This window comes from Lycium ferocissimum, chromosome 7 (assembly GCF_029784015.1).
Source record: "Lycium ferocissimum isolate CSIRO_LF1 chromosome 7, AGI_CSIRO_Lferr_CH_V1, whole genome shotgun sequence".
Lineage (NCBI taxonomy): Eukaryota > Viridiplantae > Streptophyta > Magnoliopsida > Solanales > Solanaceae > Lycium > Lycium ferocissimum.
This window is the reverse complement of record NC_081348.1, coordinates 32,589,023-32,613,641: the sequence shown is the minus strand read 5'-3', so window position 1 is coordinate 32,613,641 and position 24,619 is coordinate 32,589,023. Positions and strand designations below refer to the sequence as shown.

General features: G+C 36.2%; 3 protein-coding genes and 1 long non-coding RNA gene across 5 annotated transcripts; 3 read left to right on the top strand and 1 right to left on the bottom strand.

Moving 5' to 3' along the window:
• The first annotated feature begins 28 nt into the window (after positions 1–28).
• Positions 29–2,190, top strand: LOC132064456 (ferric reduction oxidase 6-like). Its single transcript, XM_059457441.1, has 5 exons — positions 29–362; positions 450–726; positions 825–1,080; positions 1,166–1,589; positions 1,684–2,190. The coding sequence occupies exons 1-5, from the start codon at positions 29–31 to the stop codon at positions 1,851–1,853; spliced, it is 1,461 nt and encodes a 486-aa protein (XP_059313424.1). The 3' UTR covers positions 1,854–2,190.
• A 1,333-nt stretch (positions 2,191–3,523) lies between these two features.
• LOC132064458 (uncharacterized) lies at positions 3,524–11,052 on the bottom strand. The gene is made up of 3 exons (XR_009416556.1): positions 10,910–11,052; positions 3,699–3,889; positions 3,524–3,608 (listed from the first exon to the last, which is right to left on the bottom strand). It is a non-coding gene; the product is annotated as an uncharacterized LOC132064458 (long non-coding RNA).
• On the top strand, positions 8,062–12,636 carry LOC132064454 (ferric reduction oxidase 6-like). 2 transcript variants are annotated; one of them, XM_059457437.1, is made up of 9 exons: positions 8,062–8,345; positions 8,448–8,541; positions 8,647–8,847; positions 9,860–10,091; positions 10,513–10,840; positions 10,929–11,205; positions 11,309–11,564; positions 11,649–12,078; positions 12,168–12,636. In XM_059457437.1, the coding sequence occupies exons 1-9, from the start codon at positions 8,114–8,116 to the stop codon at positions 12,335–12,337; spliced, it is 2,220 nt and encodes a 739-aa protein (XP_059313420.1). In that variant the 5' UTR covers positions 8,062–8,113; the 3' UTR covers positions 12,338–12,636. The 2 variants fall into 2 exon arrangements, with proteins under 2 accessions (XP_059313420.1, XP_059313422.1); XM_059457439.1 differs by having other exon boundaries at positions 9,860–10,095; positions 10,517–10,840.
• Positions 12,637–18,903: 6,267 nt separating this feature from the next.
• LOC132064453 (eukaryotic translation initiation factor 3 subunit C-like) lies at positions 18,904–24,261 on the top strand. Its single transcript, XM_059457436.1, has 3 exons — positions 18,904–19,039; positions 19,822–21,609; positions 23,125–24,261. Exons 1-3 carry the CDS (start codon positions 19,016–19,018, stop codon positions 24,058–24,060), a joined length of 2,748 nt encoding a protein of 915 aa, XP_059313419.1. The 5' UTR covers positions 18,904–19,015; the 3' UTR covers positions 24,061–24,261.
• The last annotated feature ends 358 nt before the right edge of the window (positions 24,262–24,619 follow it).

Below are 24,619 nucleotides of genomic sequence, written 5' to 3'. Positions count from 1 at the left end.
GAAACTTAGACTTTGCCAATGTTATAAAATGCAGCTAATCGACTGGAAAAACATAGAAGTAGCCAATCTTCCAGGAGTTGTCAGCCTTGCAGCTGGTTTACTGATGTGGGTAACTTCACTTCCTGGATTAAGGAGAAAAAACTTTGAATTGTTCTTCTATACACACCAATTGTATGTGGTGTTTGTGGTGTTCCTAGCCTTGCATGTTGGTGATTTCATCTTCATGACAGCTGGTGCTGGGATCTTCCTGTTCATGCTTGACCGGTTCCTTAGATTCTTCCAGTCACGAAAGACTGTTGACATACTTTCAGCCACATGCTTTCCTTGTGGAACCGTTGAGCTCGTTATTTCAAAACCTGCAAGTAAACATAAATCTTTGACTCAACTGATTTAATTTCCTCACCACTTCATTTTTCAGTGATTCTAATACTTCTTTCCTCACATTGTAGATTTACATTACAATGCCCTTGGCTGGATATTCTTACAAATACGCGAGTTGTCCTGGCTGCAATGGCACCCTTTCAGTGTCTCCTCTAGTCCCCTTGACGGGAAACATCATGTTGCGATTCTCATAAAGGTTCTTGGAGATTGGACTGAGAAATTGAAGGGAAACATCTTGAATCTTTCTGTAGAACAATCTGAGAACGAGCCCCTTTTGCAGCATAAAAGAAAAATAATAGCTTCTGTTGAAGGTCCTTATGGCCATGAATCACCATACCACTTAATGTATGTAAATCTGCAGTGATATGTATTGAATATACAATTTTTTTCCAGTTATTAAGTCATTGACTAATTAATTGGCTTGATGATGTTTCTCCTCTCAGGTATGAAAATCTCATTTTGGTAGCAGGTGGAATTGGAATTTCCCCCTTCCTAGCTATCTTGAGTGATATCCTCCACCGTATCAATGATAGCAAACCTTGCCTGTCAAGAAATATACTAATAGTATGGGCAATTAAAAATTCGGATGAGCTTCCACTTCTGGATACAGTTGACATGGAGGCAATCTGTCCACTTTTCTCTGATAAACTGAATCTCGAGATTCAAACATTTGTGACTCGGGAATCACAGCCTTCATTGGTAATTGGTTTTTCCTATTTTCATTTTGTTTATGTATCATCACCCTATTTATATGTGTTAATTATTGTACTTCTTTTTTCCTCAGGAGGAGGGTAAAACACCTAAAGCAATGCACACCACAATCTCCCCTGGCTTCAAGGGATGTCGAATGTCTAGTTTAGTTGGTACTGGAAATGTTGTATGGTCTGGATTATATCTCATGGTATCCACAATAGGGTTGGTGATCACTGTAGCATTGCTGGACATTTTCTACATAATTCCATTCAATGTAAATTACTGGTGGTACAAGGGGCTTTTATTGATTGGATGTATGGCTGCAAGCATTCTTATATTTGGGGGTCTCGTGATCGTTTTATGGCATCTTTGGGAAAGGAAAACCTCACCGAAGGAGGAACCAGGGGAGGACACCTCAAACAAAGCTGATATCCTGCAGCAGAATGAGCAGAAGAATTTTGGAGAGGCTCGATTTGTCAATAATATTCAATATGGTCAAAGACCGGATTTCCAAGGTATGTTCGGAGGCAATGTTTGAACTTTACAGGGTCTATATATATATCTCTTTTTTTTTTCTTGAAAAAGTGTTTTAACTTCTATTTTCTGCAGAGATATTTGGATCGCACGCAAAGAGTTGGGGAAGTGTAGATATAGGTGTGATTGTATGTGGTCCTCCTACTCTTCAGTCCAGTGTTGCTAAAGAGTGCAGAAGGCAGAACTTGCAGAGGAGAGACCATCAGGCTATCTTCCATTTCAACAGCCATAGTTTTGACCTCTAGATCACCCCAATATGAATAGACGGAGCTAAGGTTCGTCGAAAAATTACACCTTATAAAGGAAGTTAAATTTTTTTTTTTTATGTATATATAGAGGATGTTAGATCCCCTTGGTTTCTTCGTATGTGTATTTCTTTATATTTTGAATTCTCTTAGTGAAAATTTTGGCTCCGCCAATGCCAGCAAGCATCTGATAGCTCGTATAAGGAGTACTTTTTACTGCTTTAATGGGATCATATCAGCTAGTGTATCGCTGATCCTTGTACATGTATTTGTACTTTATGTTATCTGTAGTAAGTATCATGTACATTTTCAATCGTTGTAAATGCAGCTTTAACATTATATATATATATATATATATATATATATATATATATATATATATACAATATTACCTATACTATTAGTAGCTACATATACATGCTGCCTACTGTCAGTGAGAATTTTTTAATTCCATACCATTGTTATAGTGTCTTGTATCTAATTTGCTTCGATTTTTATTCTTCCAACGATTCTGTTCTAAAAAGTTGTAAAGGTTCATTGTACTTTAACAATTTGACCTTTAACTTGGACTGCACCAATAAGGGGGACATTTGCAAAAATGGCATTTCTCCAAGTTAATATTTAAATTACGGAAAAGGGCCAAATATACCCCTGTACTATTGGAAAAGGATTAAATATACCCTTCGTTATACTTTGGGTTCAAATATATCCTGTCATTATACTATTAGCTCAAATATACCCTTCCTCCGTTAAAGTTATCCACCTCAAACATCTTATCCTACGTGGCGGTGACATTTGATGAGGTGAATGCCACGTGGCATTGCCACTTATCACTCCTAACCCATTTTACTCCTCCCTTCTCCCACTACTAAAATTTCCACCCGTTCACCACCATTGCCGCCATATAGTTACATCCTAGAAAAGAACCATAATCATATACCTCACAACTAACATATTTGCTGGAACATTGGTCCCAGCGACGACACCCACGTTTACTCAATTTTGCTTCAGAATGATTTGTAAGTTCTGCACAGGTGTTCCATGATTTGTGTTCATCTGTGCTCCTTTTTGCTTGTTTATGTGATTGTGAACAGGTCCACTTTAATTTGTTGGCCCAACATCAAATGAAACAAATCACACTTTAATGCTGGAGTTGGGAGCCAAAGCTTCAGTGATTCCCAAATCTGAACTCAAACTTAATTGTTGTAACTATATGGCGATAGTGGTGGGAATGGTGGTAAAGGGGTGGAAATTTTAGCGGTGGAAAAGGGGAGGAGTAAAATGGGTTAGGGTGATAATTAGGCATACGCGCATCATCCACCTCATCAAATATCACTGCCACGTAGGATAAGATGTTTGAGGTGGACAACTTTAACGGAGGAAGGGTATATTTGTTCCAATAATATAACGGCAGCAGTATATTTGAATCCAAAGTATAACGAAGGGTATATTTGGTCCTTTTCCAATAGTACAAGGGTATATTTGGACCTTTTTCGTTTAAATTATGTCCTCGTTAGCCCTGAGCACTATATTTATCTGCAGAAAGCAAAAAAAAAAAAAAAAGATACTGCTCACCCAATTGCTTAAATTGAAAATAGCCAGATGGATATATAATACATGTATAATTCATGGATATTATATATATCGTGTATAATCTATGTATACTGGCTTACAATTCTACTGACATTTGGGCTGGTCCAATGAGGGGTTTATCTATCAACTCGTATATATAATGGGAAAGGCCTCTAACATGAACTACAAACAAGGAAACTGAAATGACCTTCAATGTGCAGTACTTCTAAATTGGACTTGTTTGGTTTGGGGCAATTCAATGTTGATAATGACTCAGGCAAAGGATTGAGTGACTCTTTGGGTTCGACGGAGACATCAATTTTTCAATACCACATAAATTTCCAGTTTTTTGTACGTCTCAAATTTCAGTCCCATTTTTCATTTTGTCATTAATGTCTTCTCTTTGCGGACAGTTACTTGCTAGCTTCCAAAACACTGTAGTGTTATAAAAAAAAAAATGTGTTCTCTTGTTTACTAATTCTAAGAGATATTTGATAACAACATTTGAAAATACAGACCAAGATAAAATAAATAGGCCCATGTTTGTCTGAAAATACAGACCAAGATAAATAATCTGAGTAGCTTTATGTCAATAAAGTAGTAATTTCCACCGCACCAATTTATTACCTACACTTGCACATAATTTGCCATCATTTTCTGTATAGTTATTTGCACCCTTCCAAGAACTTAGGACAGGGGCGGACCCATGTGTTAGGTTTTGGTGCTCGAGCACCCATTAACCATGACGGATACTCTACGTAAACATATCGAAAATACGGAAAAGGGCCAAATATACTCCTGTACTATTGGAAAAGGGCCAAATATACCTTTCGTTATACTTTGTATTCAAATATACCCCTACCGTTAAATTTTGAGTTCAAATCTACCCTTCCTCCGTTAAAATTATCAAAGGTGGACACCAGATCCGACGTGGCACTGACAACTCAATGAGATGAACGCCACGTGCCATGCCACCTCACCACCCGACCCATTTACCTCTCTTTTCCCCTTCTTCAGTACACTTAGGAGCCGTTTGGAAATCATGTTTGGACATGCAATTTGAATTTCTTAAGTTTCAGTTTTTTTTATAAACATAAAAACCTCACAAGTTGTGAAAACCATCAAAATTTTCTCAATTCTTATACAATCTTACCAAATGAGTAAATCATAGTTCATAATAAAATTAATACCCTACTAGAAGACCTTTCTCAAAAGTACCACATCAATTGATTAAACTTTAGTTCAATAAAAAGGAAAATTTAACATGAATAATAATGTAACTACTCTTTAATATAATTCTCCCACATGGTAAACATGATTGGTAAATATATTTTACCAACTTGCAGATCAATATTTAATACAAATGACTGATAAACATGATTGGTAAATATATCCACCAACTTATGAGTCTTTTTTTACAAAATATAAACTTATGGATCAAATTTTACATTTATATTTTTTGAAATTATGATTTCAAATCCCAAATCATGCATGATTTGGGATTTCATCTCATGAGATGAAATCAGAGATGAAATCGCATGATTTCATCTCATGAGATAAAGTCGCATGTCCAAACTCCTAATTAAGCACATACATACCTTTTCCCAATAATAATAACTCCATTAAAGAAAAATGAAAACCAATTAACAAAACTTAATAAGAGCCTGTTTGGATAGGCTTAAAAAAAAAAAAATAGTTATAAAAAAAAAAAATAAGTTGGGGTAACTTATTTTTTTGGACTTATAAGCTTAGATAAACTAAGCCAAATCGTCCCAATTATTTTTTGAGCTTATTTTAAGATAAAATAACTTTTTAAATTTGTACCAAAATAAATACTCAAAATAATTTAAAACAAACCTTATGTTTTTCAGCGACTTATAAGCCAATCCAAACGGGCTCTAAGAAGTTTAAGGCAATTCCATATATTCGGAAAACAAGAATCCATAAGATGATACAATGTAGTGCATTTCACACCTTTTTTGGTACTGTAATATACTGAACGTAGAAAGAGAATCATCTGAATCACAACACAAAAACAAAAATTAAAATAAAACACATAATACTAAAAATAAAAACCGTATAGAGAATGGTTTGGTACAGAGGGAGTAGTAATGAGAAGGAAGAATTCGACCATAGAAGTTCCTGTTAAATTGCTCACAAACCTAAAAAAAACGAATGATCGAAAAGAAAATTGTCAGAAAAGCATATCATAACAAAGTGGAATTTATAGATTTGTTGTTGAAAGAAAATAGGAATAGGGATCCTAACTGTTCCTTGAGACGTTTGTTTGGATTGAATGTACTGGGTAGTGGTGGTGAAGGTGAGGTGCAGGTGGAGGTGGTGAAGTGGTGGTATTGGTGGTGTGGTGGTGCTGATGGCCATAGTGGTGGACGAAGAAGGGGAAGAGGGAAGTAAATGGGTTGGGTGGTGAAGTGGCATGTCACGTGGCATTCATTTCACTGAGTTGTAAGTGACACGTTTAATTAGGTGTCCATCTTTGATAATTTTAACAGACGAGGAGTATATTTGGACCCAAAATATAACGCTAGAGGTATATTTAAACCCAAAGTATAACATGTTGTCAATTTGTATTCGGAAAATAATCTAAAACAGAATCTGAAAAGAGAGGAAAAATCTAAAACAGAATCTGAAAAGAAAGGAAAATAAATTCGAGTCCACTGAATTCACAGTGTTTCCTTAAGGAAATTATTCCCCTCAAGTACCCGAGGTTATGGAATATATCCTCCCAGGATAGAACGAATTAACTCACCGAGCGTAGCGGCATGCTCAAACCCGTGAACGGTGAACTCACTCGACGACAATGAATTACACAAGAATTTTAATGATGTGCAAGAAGAAGAAGAGAGGAGAAATCAGAAAATTCGTAAGGAATATCTGAAGGACTGAACAGATTTATATAGCCATTGGTCTGGTTTAGTGAAAAGGTGCAAGTCAAAAGTTGCAACTTTTTAGTTTAGTTGCATCTTTTCAGAAATATTTCCCATTCAACTCAACTAAAACCCAACATAACAAATGGTATATTTGATCCTTTTCTAATAGTACATGGGTATATTTGGCCCTTTTTCGTAGAAAATATTAAAGTTTTGGTATAAATAATAAACGGAGAAGGGCCAAAATTACCCCTGAACTCTGAGAAATGATTTATTTATACCCTTCGTTATACTATTGGGTCAATTATGCCCTTATCGTTATATTATTGAGTCAATTATAGCCTTACCATTATATTATGGTCTAAATTTACCCCTGATCTAAACGATCTGCCACGTATCTTAATTTTGGACGCTTTGCCCACTCCCCCCGACCCCACGCAATAATTTTTTACCTCACCTAAATAAACCCAACCCGACCCGTTCTCCCTCAATTTACTGAGATAACTTGTGTTTCCTCTTCATCCCTCTTTAAAGCTAATGATGACAAAACTTTAAGCTCACATCCTCACACTACCCACGTTCCTGCTCAGTGCACAGGGAATATATAGACACATTAACACAATCATGAAGCCCACAACATAACCTGACCATTTTCTATGGCAACATGGTGATAGTTTACGTAAGCAAAGGATTTACCAAAGTTAGGAAGGTCGATCTGTTGCTCTTTAATTTCTTTGTCAATACATTATAATAGATTAATGGCCTTTAATTAATGCAAGACTTGAAGTAGGTAATGCTTATATGATGATTAACATGACTTGTTGAAATCAAAGCAATCACGAATATCTTATTCTATCTCCTTAAATTTCTTTCTTACTCTCTCTTCACCCCATTCCTCCAAAATCAATTATGCAGAAGCAGTGGAAGGCCACACAAGCAGGAAAGCATCAGTGCAAAGATATCTTGAGAAGCGGAAAGACAGGTACTGCAATAACTAAACCGCTCAATATCAAAATGGAAATAAGAAACAAGTTATCTGGGTAAATTGAAGGAGAATGGGTCGGGTTGGGTTCATTTAGGTGGGGTAAAAAAATTACTGGGATGGGTGGGGCGCCGGGGGGGGGGGGGAGAGGGAGTGGGCAAAACGTCTAAGACACATGGCAGACCGTTTAGATTAGAGGTAAATTTGAATACAAGATAACTGGTAAGGACATTATAATTACCTAATAAGATAACGAAAGGTATAAATAAATCATTTCTCAAAATTCAGGGGTAATTTTGGCCCTTTTCCGAATAATAAATAGCACCCATGAGGTAATAAAAGATCTTGATGCTCTGATTAAAAGATTGTAAGCTTTAAGTTAAGCCATGGAGTAGCCAAATTTGAATCTTGCTCAAAGCAATATATTTTTTGTCAATTTTAAGGTGAGCACCCAGGACTACTGAATCCTGGGTCCGCCACTGCTTAGGGATCATAAAATGTTGTGTTTCTTAGAAACTAATTGTAGGATATATTCAGGTCATGGAACCAGCCACGCCATTGGTTTTTATGTTTTTATAAGTAACAATGTGAATCACATTATGTTATAGACATGTTACTGTATTTATCTTTTACAAGGAGAAGCTAATTTTTGAGTGGTCCAATTTTTTGTGGCTTCATTTCTGCCAGATTTCAGCTTAAATTTTGTACATAGCCTGAGCTTCTTCTGAAGCCTTTTGGTGTATATATTGGTAACTACTTTAGAGATGCTTTGATACAAGTCAATAAAGTTTGTTGCAAATTTTAAAGATTCTAAAATGGGTGAACTCTCAGACCAAGTACCTCTTCTGTTGAGAAAAGAAGATGAATTTGATTATCTCAATAAGACACCACTTTGGGTATCATCAACGAAGTTGATTCTCAAAGTAATAATGTGGATGATCTACATTGCATGGGCAAGTTTTCTTTTCTTGTTGCCTATAAAATTCATTAATGAACTGCAAGAGAAATTTATTCGAGCCACACAAGGAACTATTTTTGGGACTACAGGTTTTTTCCCAACTTGAAATGTCTTGCTTTTATGCTGTATCATTCTTTTGTTTCCAATTTCTTATATTTAGGTAGGTAATTTCAGTTTCTGCTGGACTGCAGGCAGCACATTCTTGATATTCAGTCTCCCAATTTTCTTGATTGCATTTCTTGCAACTATTCGTCTCGTTCTCTCTGGTGAAGATGAACCTCAATTGTATGTCTATCTGCTAAGAACTTCCCTTAATTAGAAGTTAATCGATGTTCATGATCAGTTAGATAGCGTAATTGTGAACTTACCTAGAATTTTTAATTGTTGCAGGAAGAAGAATGCAAAAGGTCCAAAATTTAGGTTATGGACATTTCCAGTTTTGGTGGATGGACCATTCGGTGTTGTTACAGCTGCAGAAATGATTGGAGTTATACTCTTCTCAGTGTACATCGTCTGGACTGTAACTATGTACACCATACGGAACATTGACCTCTTATCCTTGTTTCATGTACACGACATGAAAGAGAATAGGTAATTCTAGTTTGGGTTTGTCTGATTTCTCACTTTCTCTTCAAAACATGCTCATTTTTAGGCTCATTGCTGTCTATAGTTTAAACCATCTTACTCCGGCTTGTCAAAATGATCATCTTTTCAGAATGCTAACTTACCTTAATCCTTTTACATAAAGATGTATGGCTGGGCTATATATATGAATCATTATGCATTATCCAAAAGAACTACATGGTATGCTTCTCTAAAATTATTAATTTTGCATCCTTCTGGCCCTTGGTCAACAGCTCTATATTCAGAAAAGTTGCAATCTGATATACCCTTAATTCAGATTTTGATCTTTCTTTCATGTGTGTTCTTATATTATCTTCTTAGACAGTAGATCCTAGTTCTCCAGAAATATGCATGGGTAGTAGACTTCAGAAAGCTGATACACTAATCAATAATTTATGATTCCAATTAACTGAAGCTTGAGCTAAACATGACTTTAGAGCCTGTTTAAAGATTTCATTCAAACAGAATTTAGACTTGACCGCTGAAATAATAAATATGTCCTAGTTTTTTATGTTTATTCCTGTCCCACTCTAATGAAAGCAAACTGATTTAGATCAATTGAGTACTACTAACTTTCTTCATCACTAGGTAATTCAGGGTTATTCTGTATATTCATTTGATTTTCTCACTGCACTGATATAAATGATAGTATTTTAAATTCATTTTGCTGCACATTATCTAGTCTGCCTGTGGTATTAAATCAGCAAGATAGATGATTTTCTCTTCCTTAATTTTCTCTGTCCTCTCTTCTTTGTTACCCCAATTTGTAAATTGTGCATCTGTTAAATCTAAAAAGAATTCCATGTGAAAAGGTTTCGAACTGACGAGATATATACAGTTACAGCACATAATTCTGATCTCTAGACTTAGAACCAGTTCATAGTTGTCGACTTTAAGGTTCCTTTAGTAGCAAGTTCTTCTTTTTCTAATTACAGCTTCTGCTCCACTGACTAATATCTGCTCTTTGTAATCTTTTCAGTGCTGTGTTGCTGAAGCTAGGCCTTTGTTTTGGATTCATTGCATTAATCTGCTTAGCACTTTTGTTTTTGCCTGTTGCACGGGGTTCAGTTCTTCTTCGAGCTATAGATATCCCTTTTGAACAAGCCATTAGATATCATGTTTGGCTGGGACATCTTACTATAGCTCTTTTTACTCTTCACGGTCTGTGCTTTGTGATTCGCTGGGCAACGCAGGGGCGACTCGTTGAAAGAGTGAGTTCTAAAACTAAAAGTTACATTTGTCTTGCCCATAGAGATTCCTTTTATTTTCGTACTATATACTAAAGGCTCTTCACTACATGAAACGCATCTTTATTAGTGTTCTTAAAAAGTAAAAACTGAAGGGAGACTTTGGCCACAGATTCCAAATATTTTTCACTTTATTTAGAATTTAAGAAGTTGGAGTTGTGTTTGGTTATACTTTTTGCAAGGAGAAAGTAGAGCACTTTATTTGGAATTTATGAAGATGGAGTTGGAAAACAAGTTTGGAGCACTTTTTCAAATTTGGAATCCAACTCATTGGATTTGAAAATTTTATAACCAAATTTTGAAATAAAGTGAAATTATTCTGTAGAAAAGTGAATAAATCTCATGGCCAAATGGCTCCTAACTTTCTCAATTTTATTTAACACAGCTAGTCAACTGGAAAAACGTAGGAGTAGCAAATCTTCCAGGAGTTATCAGCCTCACAGCTGGTTTATTGATGTGGGTAACTTCACTTCCTGGAGTAAGGAGAAAAAACTTTGAATTGTTCTTCTATACACACCAATTGTATGTGGTGTTTGTGGTTTTCCTAGCCTTGCATGTTGGTGATTTCATCTTCATGATAGCTGGTGCTGGGATCTTCCTGTTCATGCTTGATCGGTTCCTTAGATTCTTTCAGTCGCGACAGACAGTTGACATACTTTCAGCCACATGCTTTCCTGGTGGAACCGTTGAACTCGTTATTTCAAAACCTGCAAGTAAAGAATAAATCTTTGTCTCAACTAATTTAACATCCTCACTACTACACTTTTCAGTGACTCTAATACTTCTTCCCTCGCTATGTAGATTTACATTACAACGCCCTTGGCTGGATATTCTTACAAATACGCGAGTTGTCCTGGCTGCAGTGGCACCCTTTCAGTGTCTCCTCTAGTCCCCTTGATGGGAAACATCATATTGCAATTCTCATAAAGGTTCTTGGAGATTGGACCGAAAAACTGAAGGGGAACATCTTGAATCTTTCTGTAGAACAATCTGATAAGGCGCCCCTTTTGCAGCATAACAGGAAAATAACAGCTTCTATCGAAGGCCCTTATGGCCATGAATCACCATACCACTTAACGTATTTGATTCCGCAGCAATATCTATTGAATTTACAATTTTTTTTTTTTTCAGTTATAAAGTCTTTGACTAATTAATTGTCTTGATCATGTTTCTCCTCTCAGGTATGAAAATCTCATTTTGGTAGCAGGTGGAATTGGAATTTCCCCCTTCCTAGCTATCCTGAGTGATATCCTCCACCGTATCAATGATAGCAAACCTTGCCTGCCAAGAACTATACTAATAGTATGGGCGATTAAAAATTCGGATGAGCTTCCACTTCTGGATACAGTTAACATGGAGGCAATCTGTCCACTTTTCTCTGATAAACTGAATCTCGAGATTCAAACATTTGTGACTCGGGAATCACAGCCTTCATTGGTAATTGGTTTTTCCTATTTTCATTTTGTTTACGTATCATCATCCTATTTATATGTGTTAATTATTGTACTTCTTTTTCCTCAGGAGGAGGGTAAAACACCTGAAGCAATGCACACCACAATCTCCCCTGGCTTCAAGGGATGTCGAATGTCTAGTTTGGTTGGTACTGGAAGTGTTGTATGGTCTGGATTATATAACATAGTATCCACAATAGGGTTGGTCATCAGTGTAACATTGTTGGACATTTTCTACATAAATCCATTCAATGTAAATTACTGGTGGTACAAGGGGCTTTTGTTGATTGGATGTATGGCTGCAAGTGTTCTTATATTTGGGGGTCTCGTGATCGCTTTGTGGCATCTTTGGGAAAGGAAAACCTCATCGAATGAGGAATCAGAGGATGCCACGAAAAAGACTGACATCTTGCAGCAGAATGAGGCCTCTTTACCCAGGAATTCTGGAGAGGCTCAATTTCTCAATAATATTCGATATGGTCGAAGACCGAATTTCCAAGGTAGCTTAGGACCAACATTTGAACTTTATAAGGTCTATATGCTTCTCTTTTGTTTTTTTTAGAGTGCGTTTAAACTTTTTTTTCTGCAGATATATTTGGATCACATGCAAAGAGTTGGGGAAGTGTAGATATTGGTGTGATAGTGTGTGGTCCCCCAACGCTTCAGTCCAGTGTTGCTAAAGAGTGCAGAAGGCAAAACTTCCTGAGAAAAGGCCATCAGGCGATTTTCCATTTCAACTGCCATAATTTTGACCTCTAGACCACCCCAGCAAGCCTGGGCGGAGCTAGGGTTCGTCAAAAGTTACATCTTACAAAGAAGGTTAAAATTATTTTTTATGTATATATCGTAGATGATCAATCCCCTTGGATTCTTCGTATGTTTTTTTATATTTTGAATCCCCTTAGTAAAATTCTGGCTCCGCCAATACTAGTATGCATCCGATAGCTCATGTAAGGAGTACTTTTTACTGCTCTAATGGGAAAAAGGATCATAAAGTTAGCTAGGTCCTTGTCGCATGTATCTGTGCTTTATGGTATATGTAGTAAGCATCTTGTACATTTTCAATCGTTGTAAATGCAGATATCACCTATAATGTTAGTAACTACATAAACCTGTTGACTATTATCAATGAGAATTTCGGAATCACTGAATTCCGTACTATTGTCGTAATGTCTTGTATCTAATTTGCTTTGATTTTATATTTCCAATGACTCTATTCTAAAAAGTTGTTAGCTCTTTGTAGAGGTTCATTTTACTTTAACAATTTGACCTTTATCATGGACTGACAGATAAGGGGACATTTGCACAAATGGCCTTTCTCCAAGTTACTACTTAAATTTTGCACTCGTTAAGCCCAGCGATATTTGTCTGCAAAAAAAAAAAAAAAAAAAAAAAAATCTAAATTGTCGTCCGCCCATCCCACTTAAACTAAAAAGGGTAAAAATAGCCCAGCGGATGATATATTATATGTATAATATGCGTATAACTATATATAATTAGTGTTTAATCTATGCATACGGACATATAGGTGTGTTCGGTACGGATTCCAATTTTTTCATGATCGGATGGTCAAAATTTTTGGAAAATATTTTCTTTAGAAAAACATTCGGATGGTCTAAATTTTTGGAAAATACTGTGTTTAGGAAAACAAATTCTTTAAAAATGAAAAAAATGACTTCTCTAATGGAAGTAGGAAAAACAAATGACTTCCCGAATGGAAGTAGGGAAAACAAGTTCCACAATAAAAATGGTTTATCTATCAAGACATCTGTCATATAACATATCAATTTGTATAACGGGAAAGACCTCTAACATCTACAAAAAAAAGAAACTGAAAAGACCTTCTAAATTGGACTTGTTTGGTTTGGGCAATTCAATGTTGGTAATGACTCTGGCAAAGGATTGAGTGACTCTATGGGTCAGACACAAACTTCAGTTTTTTGTATGTCTCAAATGTACAACAACAACATACCCAGTGTAAATCTCACATGTGGGGTTTGTGGTCTGGTAGACTGTAGGATATACGCAGACCTAACCTCTACCTTTATGGGGTAGAAAGGTAGTTTCCCGATAGATCCTCGGCTCAAAGGAAACGAACTCAATGCAGGATTGCAAGAGAAATAAGACAGCAAAATATCAAGATACCAAACAAACGAAGCAACACAGTAATACACACATAAAGGATAATGATCTATGCGAGACCAAAATAATACTACTTAACAAAAGGAGAAGACGAGATGGAAAGGCTAGCCCCCCGCCTCTCTCACACACATCGCTACAAAACTTAACTACCTACTAACCTTTTGTCCTAATCCTCAACCTCTAAATCTTCCTATCTAATTAAGGTCATGCCCTCAGCCAGTTGAAGTTGTGCTATGTCTTGTCCAATCACCTCCCCCTGTTCTTCTTCAGCCTACTTCTACCTCTCCTAACTCCTGTGACCGCCAATCTCTCACACCTCCTAACTGGCGCATCCTCACATGTCCGGACCATCTCAGTCGCTTCCCTCATCTTATCCGCCACGGAGGCCACTCCGACCTTATCCCTTATATCTTCATTCCTAATCATATCTCTCCTAGTATGACCACACATCTATCTGAGCATCCGCATCTCCGCTACCTTCATCTTCTGAATATGAATGTTCTTAACTGGTCAGCATTCTGCCCCATACAACAATGCTGGTCTAACCATCACTTTGTAGAACTTACTTTTCAGCCTAGACGACACCGTCTTATCACAAAGCACCGGGGAGGCAAGTCTTCCTTTCATCCACCCTGTGTTATCCCTTTTTCATTTTGTCACTTTGTCTTTTCTTTTAGGCCAGTTATTTGCTAGCTTCCAAAACACTGTAGGGTTATAACAAATTGTGCTCTCTTATTAATTAATTTCAAGAGATATTCAGGTCGAGATATAGAGAAACTGTGATAACAATATCTGAAAACGCAGACCAAGATAAAATAAATAGGTCCATGTTGGTCTGAAAATTTAACAGAATCAAGTTTGCATATAAAAGAACGTTATAAAAAATAATAAATAAATCAGTAAAAATGTCTTATTTCTAAGATAACTGTTTAAATGAATAAATCAATAAAAATGTCTTCATTCTAAGATATCTTTTAAATCACAAGAGGCATGTCTCTTAGCCAAGAATCAGAACTGTTGCATAAGGATCAAATACTCATACCAATTAAAGAAAGAAACTGAAAGGATAAGAATAACGTTCCAGATAATTCCAAAAGCCGACTAGTGCAGAATAAGGAACGTGCATCAACAAGAGAATTATGAATATTTACGCTTTATACTTAAAGAAGTTCAAAGTTACAGACAAAAATAATAAAGCGGCTAGAACGAAGAGTAGTTTTATAAAATGGCAAGGAGCAGTAATACCAGTGAGGAAGATTTTTAGAATATGATGTAGTTAACAATCCCAGCTCATAAAAAATAAAAAATAAATGATTTCGACACAACAAATTCGAGCAAAAATTGGCAACGGTAATATCGGAGATCACAAGATCAGTAAGAATTGGAGATGTTTTTCTAGTCCTCTATTCCTACACTCCTCTAACGATCCTGGCATGTCCCTTTTTAGCGTTCCTTCTCTTGGACTGGTTTTGGTGGTTTGACAAGGAGCATAATTGTGTCACAATTACTAATTTTACACAATCATAAAATGAAAAATAAAAACAAAATTATAATGCATAATTGTAAAAAAAAAAATGGATTGACCTCCCATACAAAGTAGAAAAAAACGTTCAAGATATAATTTAAATCCACATATGAACACCATTGACATGCTACTAACATACTTTTATTATAGACTTCAAATAAGAAAAAGCACAATATCGACTCCAAATAAGAAAAGGTATAATACGATTCCAAATAAAAAATGCGGATCCAAGATTTTCATTCGGGGGTCGGAAAAAATAACAAAAGCTAAATATAAAAAATAATAGTGTCGATGGAATCGAACCTAGCTAGGATACTAGAGACAATTTTGAACACACTGAACCGCTTGAGCTAACCTTTTGCATTTGTTCAGGGTATTCAAAAGTTAATATGTGTACATAAACACAAAAAATCTATCCTATATATACACAATAATTTTTTGCCAAGGGCGTTCGCGTGAACACTCTCAGCATCCTCTAAATCAGCTCCTGTGTCTACGGGGTTTGTTTTGTTTTGCTACTAGGCTCTAGGAGTTTTATTGGCCGAGAAGAACTCTAAACCAGCCAAAATGTTAAACCTGAACTTCAGAAATGAGTCCCACATTGATCTCACGACTTTTGACATAGCAACCTCATTGTTGGGCACCAATAGTGAAAATCTAATGGATGGATGAGAAATAATTTTCATAAGTGAAGATAGTATGCGCATCATAATGAAAAAGATTTCATATTGAGAAGTTGAGAATTGAGAAAACTTGTAGGGAATGTTGACGAGATGGAGCAGAGACAATAAAAGAAGGCAGACGTTTACATATTTCTAAATTTTGACATCATATTCATTCTTTCTATTTCATTGTCATCAAGTTATTATTTATTATTGGGGAGGGTTGATTCAGAGTAACAAGATGTTAGCAATGTGTTTGTGATGTATTATTTTTTATTTAATTTGTTGTACGAAACTTTATTTACTAAATATGAAAATTTGAATAGTTTAATTCAAGGTCTCTAATAATTCTACTGTTAGGAAAAAATTGTATCTTTTTTTACATACTTTAATATTTCTAAGCAAAAATAAACCATAAATTCTATGTTGAATTTTTTGAAGCCCCAAAATTTTTAACAAAAACTTTACTAGTATATTCTTGAGTCACCCTCGGCTAGGAGGATTATTGATGAAAATGAGGAGTAACAAAGATAAACCTAGAATGTTTGTTGGAGTTAAAAGAAAAATAACATAAATGATAAAATGAGATTTTAAAATAATAGTAAGGGCATAATGAAAAATAACGTAGAATCATATCAAATTAGTAGTTTAGAAAATGATTATTTTATGTTTAATAGAACAATTGATCTAGCAATACCATACAATAAATTTTAATTTAATGACAAACTATGCATTTAAATTAACAATACAATGTAATCCTATTAAGGAGGAGTCTGACCACACATACTGTTTTTGGAATCCACCACAAAACTTTGTTTCCTTTACTTTTTGCAAAGACAATTTAGGGGTTGAATCTTTTCGATCAATCCCAGCTTGTACTTACTTTTAAATTCCCGCTTTTAATCTAATGCATCTTTATTCAGCAAAATAAAAGTCAAACAAGATAAAAACTCACTTACCATTATATTTACACCACATTATATCAATTTACAATAGTTAAATGGTTTAGTAACTCAGAATACATATCGATCAATTATGATTAAGTGGAAAATATGTACAAACACATGTTATAAATTTATTGTCTTGGTATAAAATATTATTAAGTAAGTTTTTATCAATCAAATAATTTGTAAGTTTACCGAAAAAATTAAGTGGGACGACTATTTTTTTTGGACAATTTATTAATATTTCGTCACTATTTCAAATATAATAAAAAAAGTTAATTATTTCTTAATGTAAAAGCAAAACTTGAACAAATATCTTTACTTGAGAAAAAAACTCTAGCACTCTACAATGAAGTTTGTAACTTTTAAGGTAAAACTTCATCTTACGATTTTGAGATTAATAATCACCATTTTTTTTTTTTGGGTTTGTGAAGCCAGTACTCTGGCTTTTTTTTTTTTTTTTTTCCTTGTATGTCTATACTGGTTTTTTTATTTTTTTTTATCTTGAATCATTTAAAATTCTTTATACATTTCAGTTTGATTGTTGATTCTTTTTATGCGTCAGCCGAAATTGTTATTTTCAGTAGATCTTGTCCAAAATGAAGAAGGTCACATTAATGAAAACAGAATGAAAAATGAAGAAAAACTCAGGAGCAGTGGCATAAACATAGCAAGACGAGGAAGAAAAGAATGAGATGAATTGCGTAAGTACGCTCCATTGAAAAATTCAAGAACAAATAACAGGCATTGTTATTTTGTAAATATTTGAACTTCGTGGATTATTTAAGGAGTTTGAGTTAATTTATGTAGTTTGAACTGTACATTTCAAACTATGAAAATAAGTCATATAGTTTAAATTGATAAATGTTTAAACTTAAGAGTTAATTGCATGAATGATCATTCAATTTATGGGTAATTGACTATTAAAGTTGTGTTTTTTTATCCTTCAAAAGTCATCTTACTTTATCAAGATCACTTTAATAGTCATCTTAGTCGTATTTTGTATTTTCTGGTAAGACTTGATGACATAGCAAGTTTAATTTTAAGAAAAAATAGTTGACACTTGAATTTAGAACCTGGACCAAGTTTAAACCAACTCACACTAAAATCGACTCTCTACCTAAAACAACCCATCCTTTTTATTCCGAAAAAATGTCCAAGTGCTTATATTTTTGCTTTCACTCTCAAATCTTCTTAAATATAAGCATTTAGGTTTTTTTTTTCTTTGAATAAAAAGGGAGCGCGAAAACATGACCGCTTGGGCATTATTTAGGATAAAATGAGAGAGCCAAAATATGAGTGTTTGGAATTTTTTTTTTTTTTGGAATTAAAAAGAATGAGCCAGGTCAGATAGCGCGTCGATTTTAGCTTTGGGTTGATTTAAATTTGGTCCAAGTTCTAAATAATTGTTTTAATTATTATTTTTTAAAATTAAACTCGTCACATTATTGATTCCAAAAATATAAAATTCTGCTAAAATGATCGTCGAATTTGAACTAAGAAAGTAAGTTGACATTTGAAAGTAAAAAGAAAAAAGAAAAAGAAAGATATGACATTGATGACTAATTACCACAAGTTGAATATCCATTCAAGAAATCAACTCTCAAATTTACGTATTCATTCATGGAATTTTTTTTCGTGTTTTAGTTAGAAAAATATTTATCCATTTTTTTTTTGTGTAAGAAAAAAATTTAAATATTTAAGAATTTTTAAAATAATAATTAATATTTAATTAACGGTTTTAAAAATGACTACAATTTGCCATTTTTTTCCAAGTTTAGTCTGTATACATACCAAAAAAAAAAAAAAAAAGCTTGTATACATACATTGTGTACTTGCCAAAATTTTCCCAAGTTTAGATTGATTAGGAGTGTCATTTTCCGAATCCGAACCCATTAAGGCCCAAATACAAGTCGGCCCAAGCCTTATCTAGGGTTCTTACTGCAAAATTTCATTCCCCTTTCATCATCTCTAGTTTTCTGTAAACCACAGTTCCAGCTTACAGGTTCGATCTCTTTTCCTTCAATTCTTGTTTGTAAAACGTTAAATCTTCCTAGTTTAAAGCAAATATATTTGATAATTTTATTTTCAATTTGAATTTTATTTTGTGTAATTTGCAGCTTATTCTATCTCCGTTTCTCTCTAAGAACTTTTGTTGAAGAATATGGCGTCCCGTTTTTGGACTCAGGTAAATTTTTTTTTTTACCTCAATTTTGTATATGAGAGTTTCAAGTAACTTAATCGCTTTTCTGAGTGTATTTACTGGATAAAGATTTAGGTTTTTTTTTTTGGGTGTTTGGATGTGTAAAAAAATTTTATGGGTGAGATGGGTTTGCTGTGAATGAGTGTATATTATTTTTTTACCTCAATTTCGTATATGAGAGTTTCAAGTAATTTAATCGAATTTCTGAGTATATTACTGGATAAAGATTTAGTTTTTATTTTTATTTTTTGGTGTTTGGCTGAGTAACAAAATTTATGGGAAATGGAGGTGCTGTGAAGGAGTGATTTGCTTTTGTATGTATATGGTAGTCTGTTCTGCATAGTTCTTTTTGCCTAAACTATGGGTTAGGGAAGGTGTTATCTGATTTATCCGACAACACACCCAGTGTAATCCGCAAGTGGGGTCTTGGGAGGGTAGTATGTACACAGGCCTTACCCCTATCTTTGTGGGGTCTGGGGAGGGTAGGGTGTACACAGACCTCAGCTCTACCTTTGTACCTTTGTGGGGTCTGGGGAGGGTAGGATAGGATGGACGCAGACCTTACCTCTACCTTTGTGGGGTCTGGAGAGGGTAGGATGGGATGTACGCGGACCTTACCTCTACCTTTGTGGGGTCTGGAGAGGGTAGGATGGGATGTTCGCAGACCTTACCTCTACCTTTGTGGGGTCTGGGAGGGTAGGATGTAGATAGACCTTACATCTACCTTTGTACCTTTGTCTGATTTATTCAAACTATGATATTTGCAGGGCGATAGTGAGACGGAGGAGGAGGAGGAGAGTGATTACGAGCAGGAGGATGAAGGGCCGGCTGAGACTACCGCTGCCACGGGTGCATCAAGATATCTTGCTGCTGACAGCGACAGTGATGAGTCAGATGGACAGAAGCGAGTCGTCCGGTCAGCCAAAGATAAGCGCTTTGAGGAGTTGTCAGCAACTGTTGATCAGATGAAGAATGCTATGAAGATTAATGACTGGGTTAGCTTGCAGGAGAGCTTTGACAAGATCAATAAGCAGCTGGAGAAGGTCATGCGCATTACAGAATCGATTAAACCACCAAATCTTTATATCAAAGCTTTAGTGATGCTGGAGGATTTCTTGAATCAGGCTTTGTCCAATAAGGAGGCAAGGAAGAAGATGAGTAGTAGTAATGCTAAAGCCTTGAATGCGATGAAACAGAAACTAAAAAAAAATAATAAGCAGTATGAGGAGATGATTAATAAGTATAGGGAAAATCCTCCTGTGAGTGAGGATGAGGGTGGTGATGATGACGAGTCAGAAGAGGAAGAAGAAGATGATGAAGAGGAGTTTGAGGAGGACCCGACAAAGATTGCAGCTGCATCTGATGATGAAGATGAAGATCGGGATGAGACAACTGAGACTGGTACTGGGTGGGAGAAGATGCTGAGCAAGAAAGAGAAACTTCTGGATAAACAGTTCAAAGATCCAAGTCAAATCACGTGGGAGACAGTCAACAAGAAGTTCAAGGAAATTGTTGCTGCTAGAGGTAGAAAGGGGACTGGAAAGATTGAATTGGTTGAACAGCTCACCTTCTTGACCAAGGTGGCCAAGACTCCAGCCCAGAAGCTGGAAATTCTGTTTGGTGTCGTGTCTGCCCAGTTTGATATTAATCCAGGTCTCAGTGGCCACATGCCGATAAATGTGTGGAAAAAGTGCGTGCAGAATATGCTTACCATCCTTGATGTTTTGACCCAATACTCAAACATTGTGGTTGATGACATGGTGGAGCCTGATGAAAATGAGACCCAGAAAGGAGCAGACCACACAGGGACAATAAGGATCTGGGGAAACTTGGTTGCCTTTGTTGAAAGGATAGATTTAGAGTTCTTCAAGAGCTTGCAGGTAATTGATCCACATACCAGCCAGTATGTTGAAAGGCTGAGGGATGAGCCATTGTTTTTGGTTCTTGCTCAAAATGTCCAACGTTATTTAGAACAGGCGGGAGACTACAAGGGTGCTGCGAAAGTGGCTCTTAAACAGGTTGAATTCATCTATTATAAACCACAAGGAGTGTATGATGCTATGAGGAAGTTGGCTGAGCTCACGGAGGGTGGAGAGGCGGAGTCTGCAGAAGAAAACAAAGTGGTTGAGGAGAGTAGAGGTCCAATAGCATTTGTTGCAACTCCTGAGATTGTGCCTAGGAAACCATCTTTTGAAGAGAACAGCAGGACATTGATGGACAGTCTTGTTTCTCTCATATATAAATATGGGGATGAACGAACCAAGGCCCGTGCAATGCTCTGTGATATATACCACCATGCCATCTTGGATGAGTTTTCAACATCCCGTGACTTGTTATTAATGAGTCACTTGCAGGAAAATATCCAGCACATGGACATTTCAACCCAGATACTTTTTAATAGAGCCATGGCTCAGCTTGGTCTCTGTGCTTTCAGGATGGCACTTATTGCAGAAGCACATGGTTGCCTTTCTGAACTCTATTCTGCTGGCAGGGTGAAGGAGTTACTTGCACAAGGTGTCTCCCAAAGCAGATATCATGAGAAGACCCCAGAACAGGTATCTTGCTGAAAATTTTCATTGTTTGGTCGCTTATGCAGGAAATTTTTATTTTTATTACATGCTATTATATGTTGATCCATTGTTATGTTTTGAGATTAGTTGCTTTATGTTCATAATTTGTAGGAGCTAGTATCTATTTCAGAGTGTTATATAATATGGGAGGAGGACAGTTAAAGATATTTACAAAAGTTCTCGGGTCATATAGTAGGGGAGAAGGAGAGAAAATGGTATAGAGAGGGATGAAGGGAGCGTGACGAGCGTCAAAAGATTTTTTTTCACTTGCATTTTGGTGTAATAAAGAGATACTCTTTTTTTCACAGCTAGGCAGATCTGATAGAGGAGAAGTCCGCTCCATATGCCACTTTTCTTTGTGCTTTTTGACACAATCTTTAGTGAATTTCTAATGAAATCTTTTAACTTGTCCAGATTTGGCACATGGCCTTCCTTTTCTTCCTTCATCTAGTAATCCTTCTTTTTACTTGAATCATAAGTCCTCAGCACTCATGCTTCTAGAGCACTATGATAAGATGGACAGAAGTTGCTACCTCCTTTATTCTGACTATGTTCATTTGCTTTATTGAAACTTTGAGATAGATCCCTTAAAAGGGAAAAAGATTAACACAAACTCTAAGGTCTTCCGTGTGTTCAGTGGATCTATCTTGCTGGATCAGTGCGCTCTAACCATAATAGAACAGAGCAGTCTAATATGACACTTATGGAGTTATGCGGTGTTGCTGAGTGTTTTTCTTCAATTGAATGTGTGACTTGAACACCACTGATAAAAATAGGTTATAAAGTGAGAATTATCCAAAAAAAAGGGAATAATTAATTATTTTCTTTTTCCAACGACAGAGCAATAGAATGCTCTACAGTTATGGAGTTATAAACAGATTCGGATGTGCTGTTAATGTTACCATAGGCTTTTTGATTGGATTTCTACTTCTAACAGTGCTCTTAGACTTCTTAGCTGTATGCCTTTAATGAAACTTCTTACTTCACCAAAAAAAAAAAAGATTCGGATGTGAGTGTTAGGAGTCAAAATGGGTAACTTATACTTGAATGATTTAGAATTGAATCACGTGTTATTTATTTTGCTCTATCCACGTGTTGGGAATAATTCCCGACATATGTGGGAGTTTAGAGGGTAATTAGTTTTTGTTTTTTTAAAAAGATTGTTGATATTAAATGCTAACATACTGTGAACTAGCAAAACTTGTTATTTGAAAGGACGATAGGGAGATAATCAGTCACAGTATTATTAAAAGAACGTTGATGCATGGGAGTTCCATCAGTTTTAGCAGTATAAAGTGACTTGCAGAGTAGGTCCAACCACTTGAATGAACATGTGCACATGGAAAATTAGTGGCCAAATTCACATTAACTCAAATAATCACGTATTTTATATCAGATTGCACCTTCAACTGACTCATTTATCACTGTAGGATTTTGGCTGGAATTCTTCATTATGATTCTTACCAAAGATTCTAAACTATACATTTTGAACACTGTTAGGAGCGGATGGAGAGGAGGCGTCAGATGCCGTATCATATGCATATAAATCTAGAGCTTCTTGAGGCCGTCCATCTGACATGTGCAATGCTTCTTGAAGTGCCAAGCATGGCAGCTAATAGCCATGACATGAAGCGCAGGGTCATAAGCAAGACATTCCAGAGATTGCTTGATGGCAGTGAGAGGCAAACTTTTACCGGTCCACCTGAAAATGTGAGGGACCATGTCATGGCAGCGACAAGGGCCCTCAGGCAAGGAGACTTTCAGAAGGCTTTTGATGTTATCACTTCCCTTGATGTGTGGAGGCTGCTTCGCAACAAGGATAGCGTTCTTGAGATGCTTAGAGGCAAAATAAAGGAAGAGGCACTGAGGACCTACCTTTTCACGTATTCTTCTTCTTATAATTCTCTGAGTTTGGATCAACTTGCGGGGATGTTTGACCTTTCAGCTTCACAGATCCATAGCATTGTGAGCAAAATGATGATTTCTGAGGAGCTGCATGCAAGCTGGGATCAACCATCCCGATGCATGGTCTTTCACGATGTTGAACATACAAGATTGCAGTCTTTGGCATTCCAGTTGACAGAAAAGCTGTCAGTTTTAGCAGAAAGTAACGAACGAGCAACAGAATCGAGGATTGGTGGTGGTGCATTGGATGGCCTTCCTCTGAGGCGTAGGGACGGCCAGGATTATGCTGCTGCAGCTCCTGGTGCTGGTAAGTGGCAGGACTTCTCCTTCTCACAAAGCAGGCAAGGTGGTGGTGGTGCGCGAACAGGGTATGTCGGTGGTAGATCTGGGCAAGGATCGAGGGACCGTACTAATCAGGCACGAGGGACTCTCGGTGGTCAAGGCTCAAGATATCAGAGCGGTGCAGGTTCTAGGGGAGGCCAGATGGATGGATCAGGTCGCATGGTTAATCTTAACAGAGGGATCCGTTAGTGAGAGCCGTGCACAAAGTTTTGCCTACAGAGAATCACAGAGCACTTGAGGGGGGTCCCTGATTGTAGTAGAATTTATAGCTTTTTTGCTTGTTTCGTAAACCAACGTTTCGTTGTGCTACATTGTTTTCTGTGACTTCCTAGCATCTTTTGGCGATGCTATACTGCTTTTCTCATTTAATGACATTCATTGTGTTGGGTATATTCTTTTTTAATTTAATCTGCATAGAATATTAGCTCGTAGTAGATACACACTAGAATTTTGTTACCTTCAAAGTCGTTTATTCTTTGCTAGAGTAGATGCTGCACAAAGTCTGGTAATGTGGCTTACAGACTGCTTCTGTGGATCATGCTTTCCGATAATTCCTTATACATTTCTTGACATGCTATCTATTTTTTTCTTTAATAAAATATCAGAACCTTCTTTCAACTCAGTAATAGGTACACCTGAATGTGGCAGCAGAGTTGCTCCTTCCTTCGCAAAGTTTTGTCCAGAGAATTTTTGTGTATTTAGCACTCAAGACGATCATTGCAGTGAGATATACTCCTAGCCTGATAAT

Excerpts from the sequence above, each read along its gene's own strand:
- LOC132064456 (XM_059457441.1), top strand. The coding sequence starts at position 29 with ATGCAGCTAATCGACTGGAAAAACATAGAAGTAGCCAATCTTCCAGGA. Across the intron at positions 727-824 it reads GAATCACCATACCACTTAAT|GTATGAAAATCTCATTTTGG; the intron begins GTATGTAAATCT and ends TTCTCCTCTCAG. Across the intron at positions 1,081-1,165 it reads GGGAATCACAGCCTTCATTG|GAGGAGGGTAAAACACCTAA; the intron begins GTAATTGGTTTT and ends TTTTTTCCTCAG.
- LOC132064454 (XM_059457437.1), top strand. The coding sequence starts at position 8,114 with ATGGGTGAACTCTCAGACCAAGTACCTCTTCTGTTGAGAAAAGAAGAT. Across the intron at positions 8,346-8,447 it reads AACTATTTTTGGGACTACAG|GCAGCACATTCTTGATATTC; the intron begins GTTTTTTCCCAA and ends GCTGGACTGCAG. Across the intron at positions 12,079-12,167 it reads TCGAAGACCGAATTTCCAAG|ATATATTTGGATCACATGCA; the intron begins GTAGCTTAGGAC and ends TTTTTTCTGCAG.
- LOC132064453 (XM_059457436.1), top strand. The coding sequence starts at position 19,016 with ATGGCGTCCCGTTTTTGGACTCAG. Across the intron at positions 19,040-19,821 it reads CGTCCCGTTTTTGGACTCAG|GGCGATAGTGAGACGGAGGA; the intron begins GTAAATTTTTTT and ends TGATATTTGCAG. Across the intron at positions 21,610-23,124 it reads ATGAGAAGACCCCAGAACAG|GAGCGGATGGAGAGGAGGCG; the intron begins GTATCTTGCTGA and ends GAACACTGTTAG.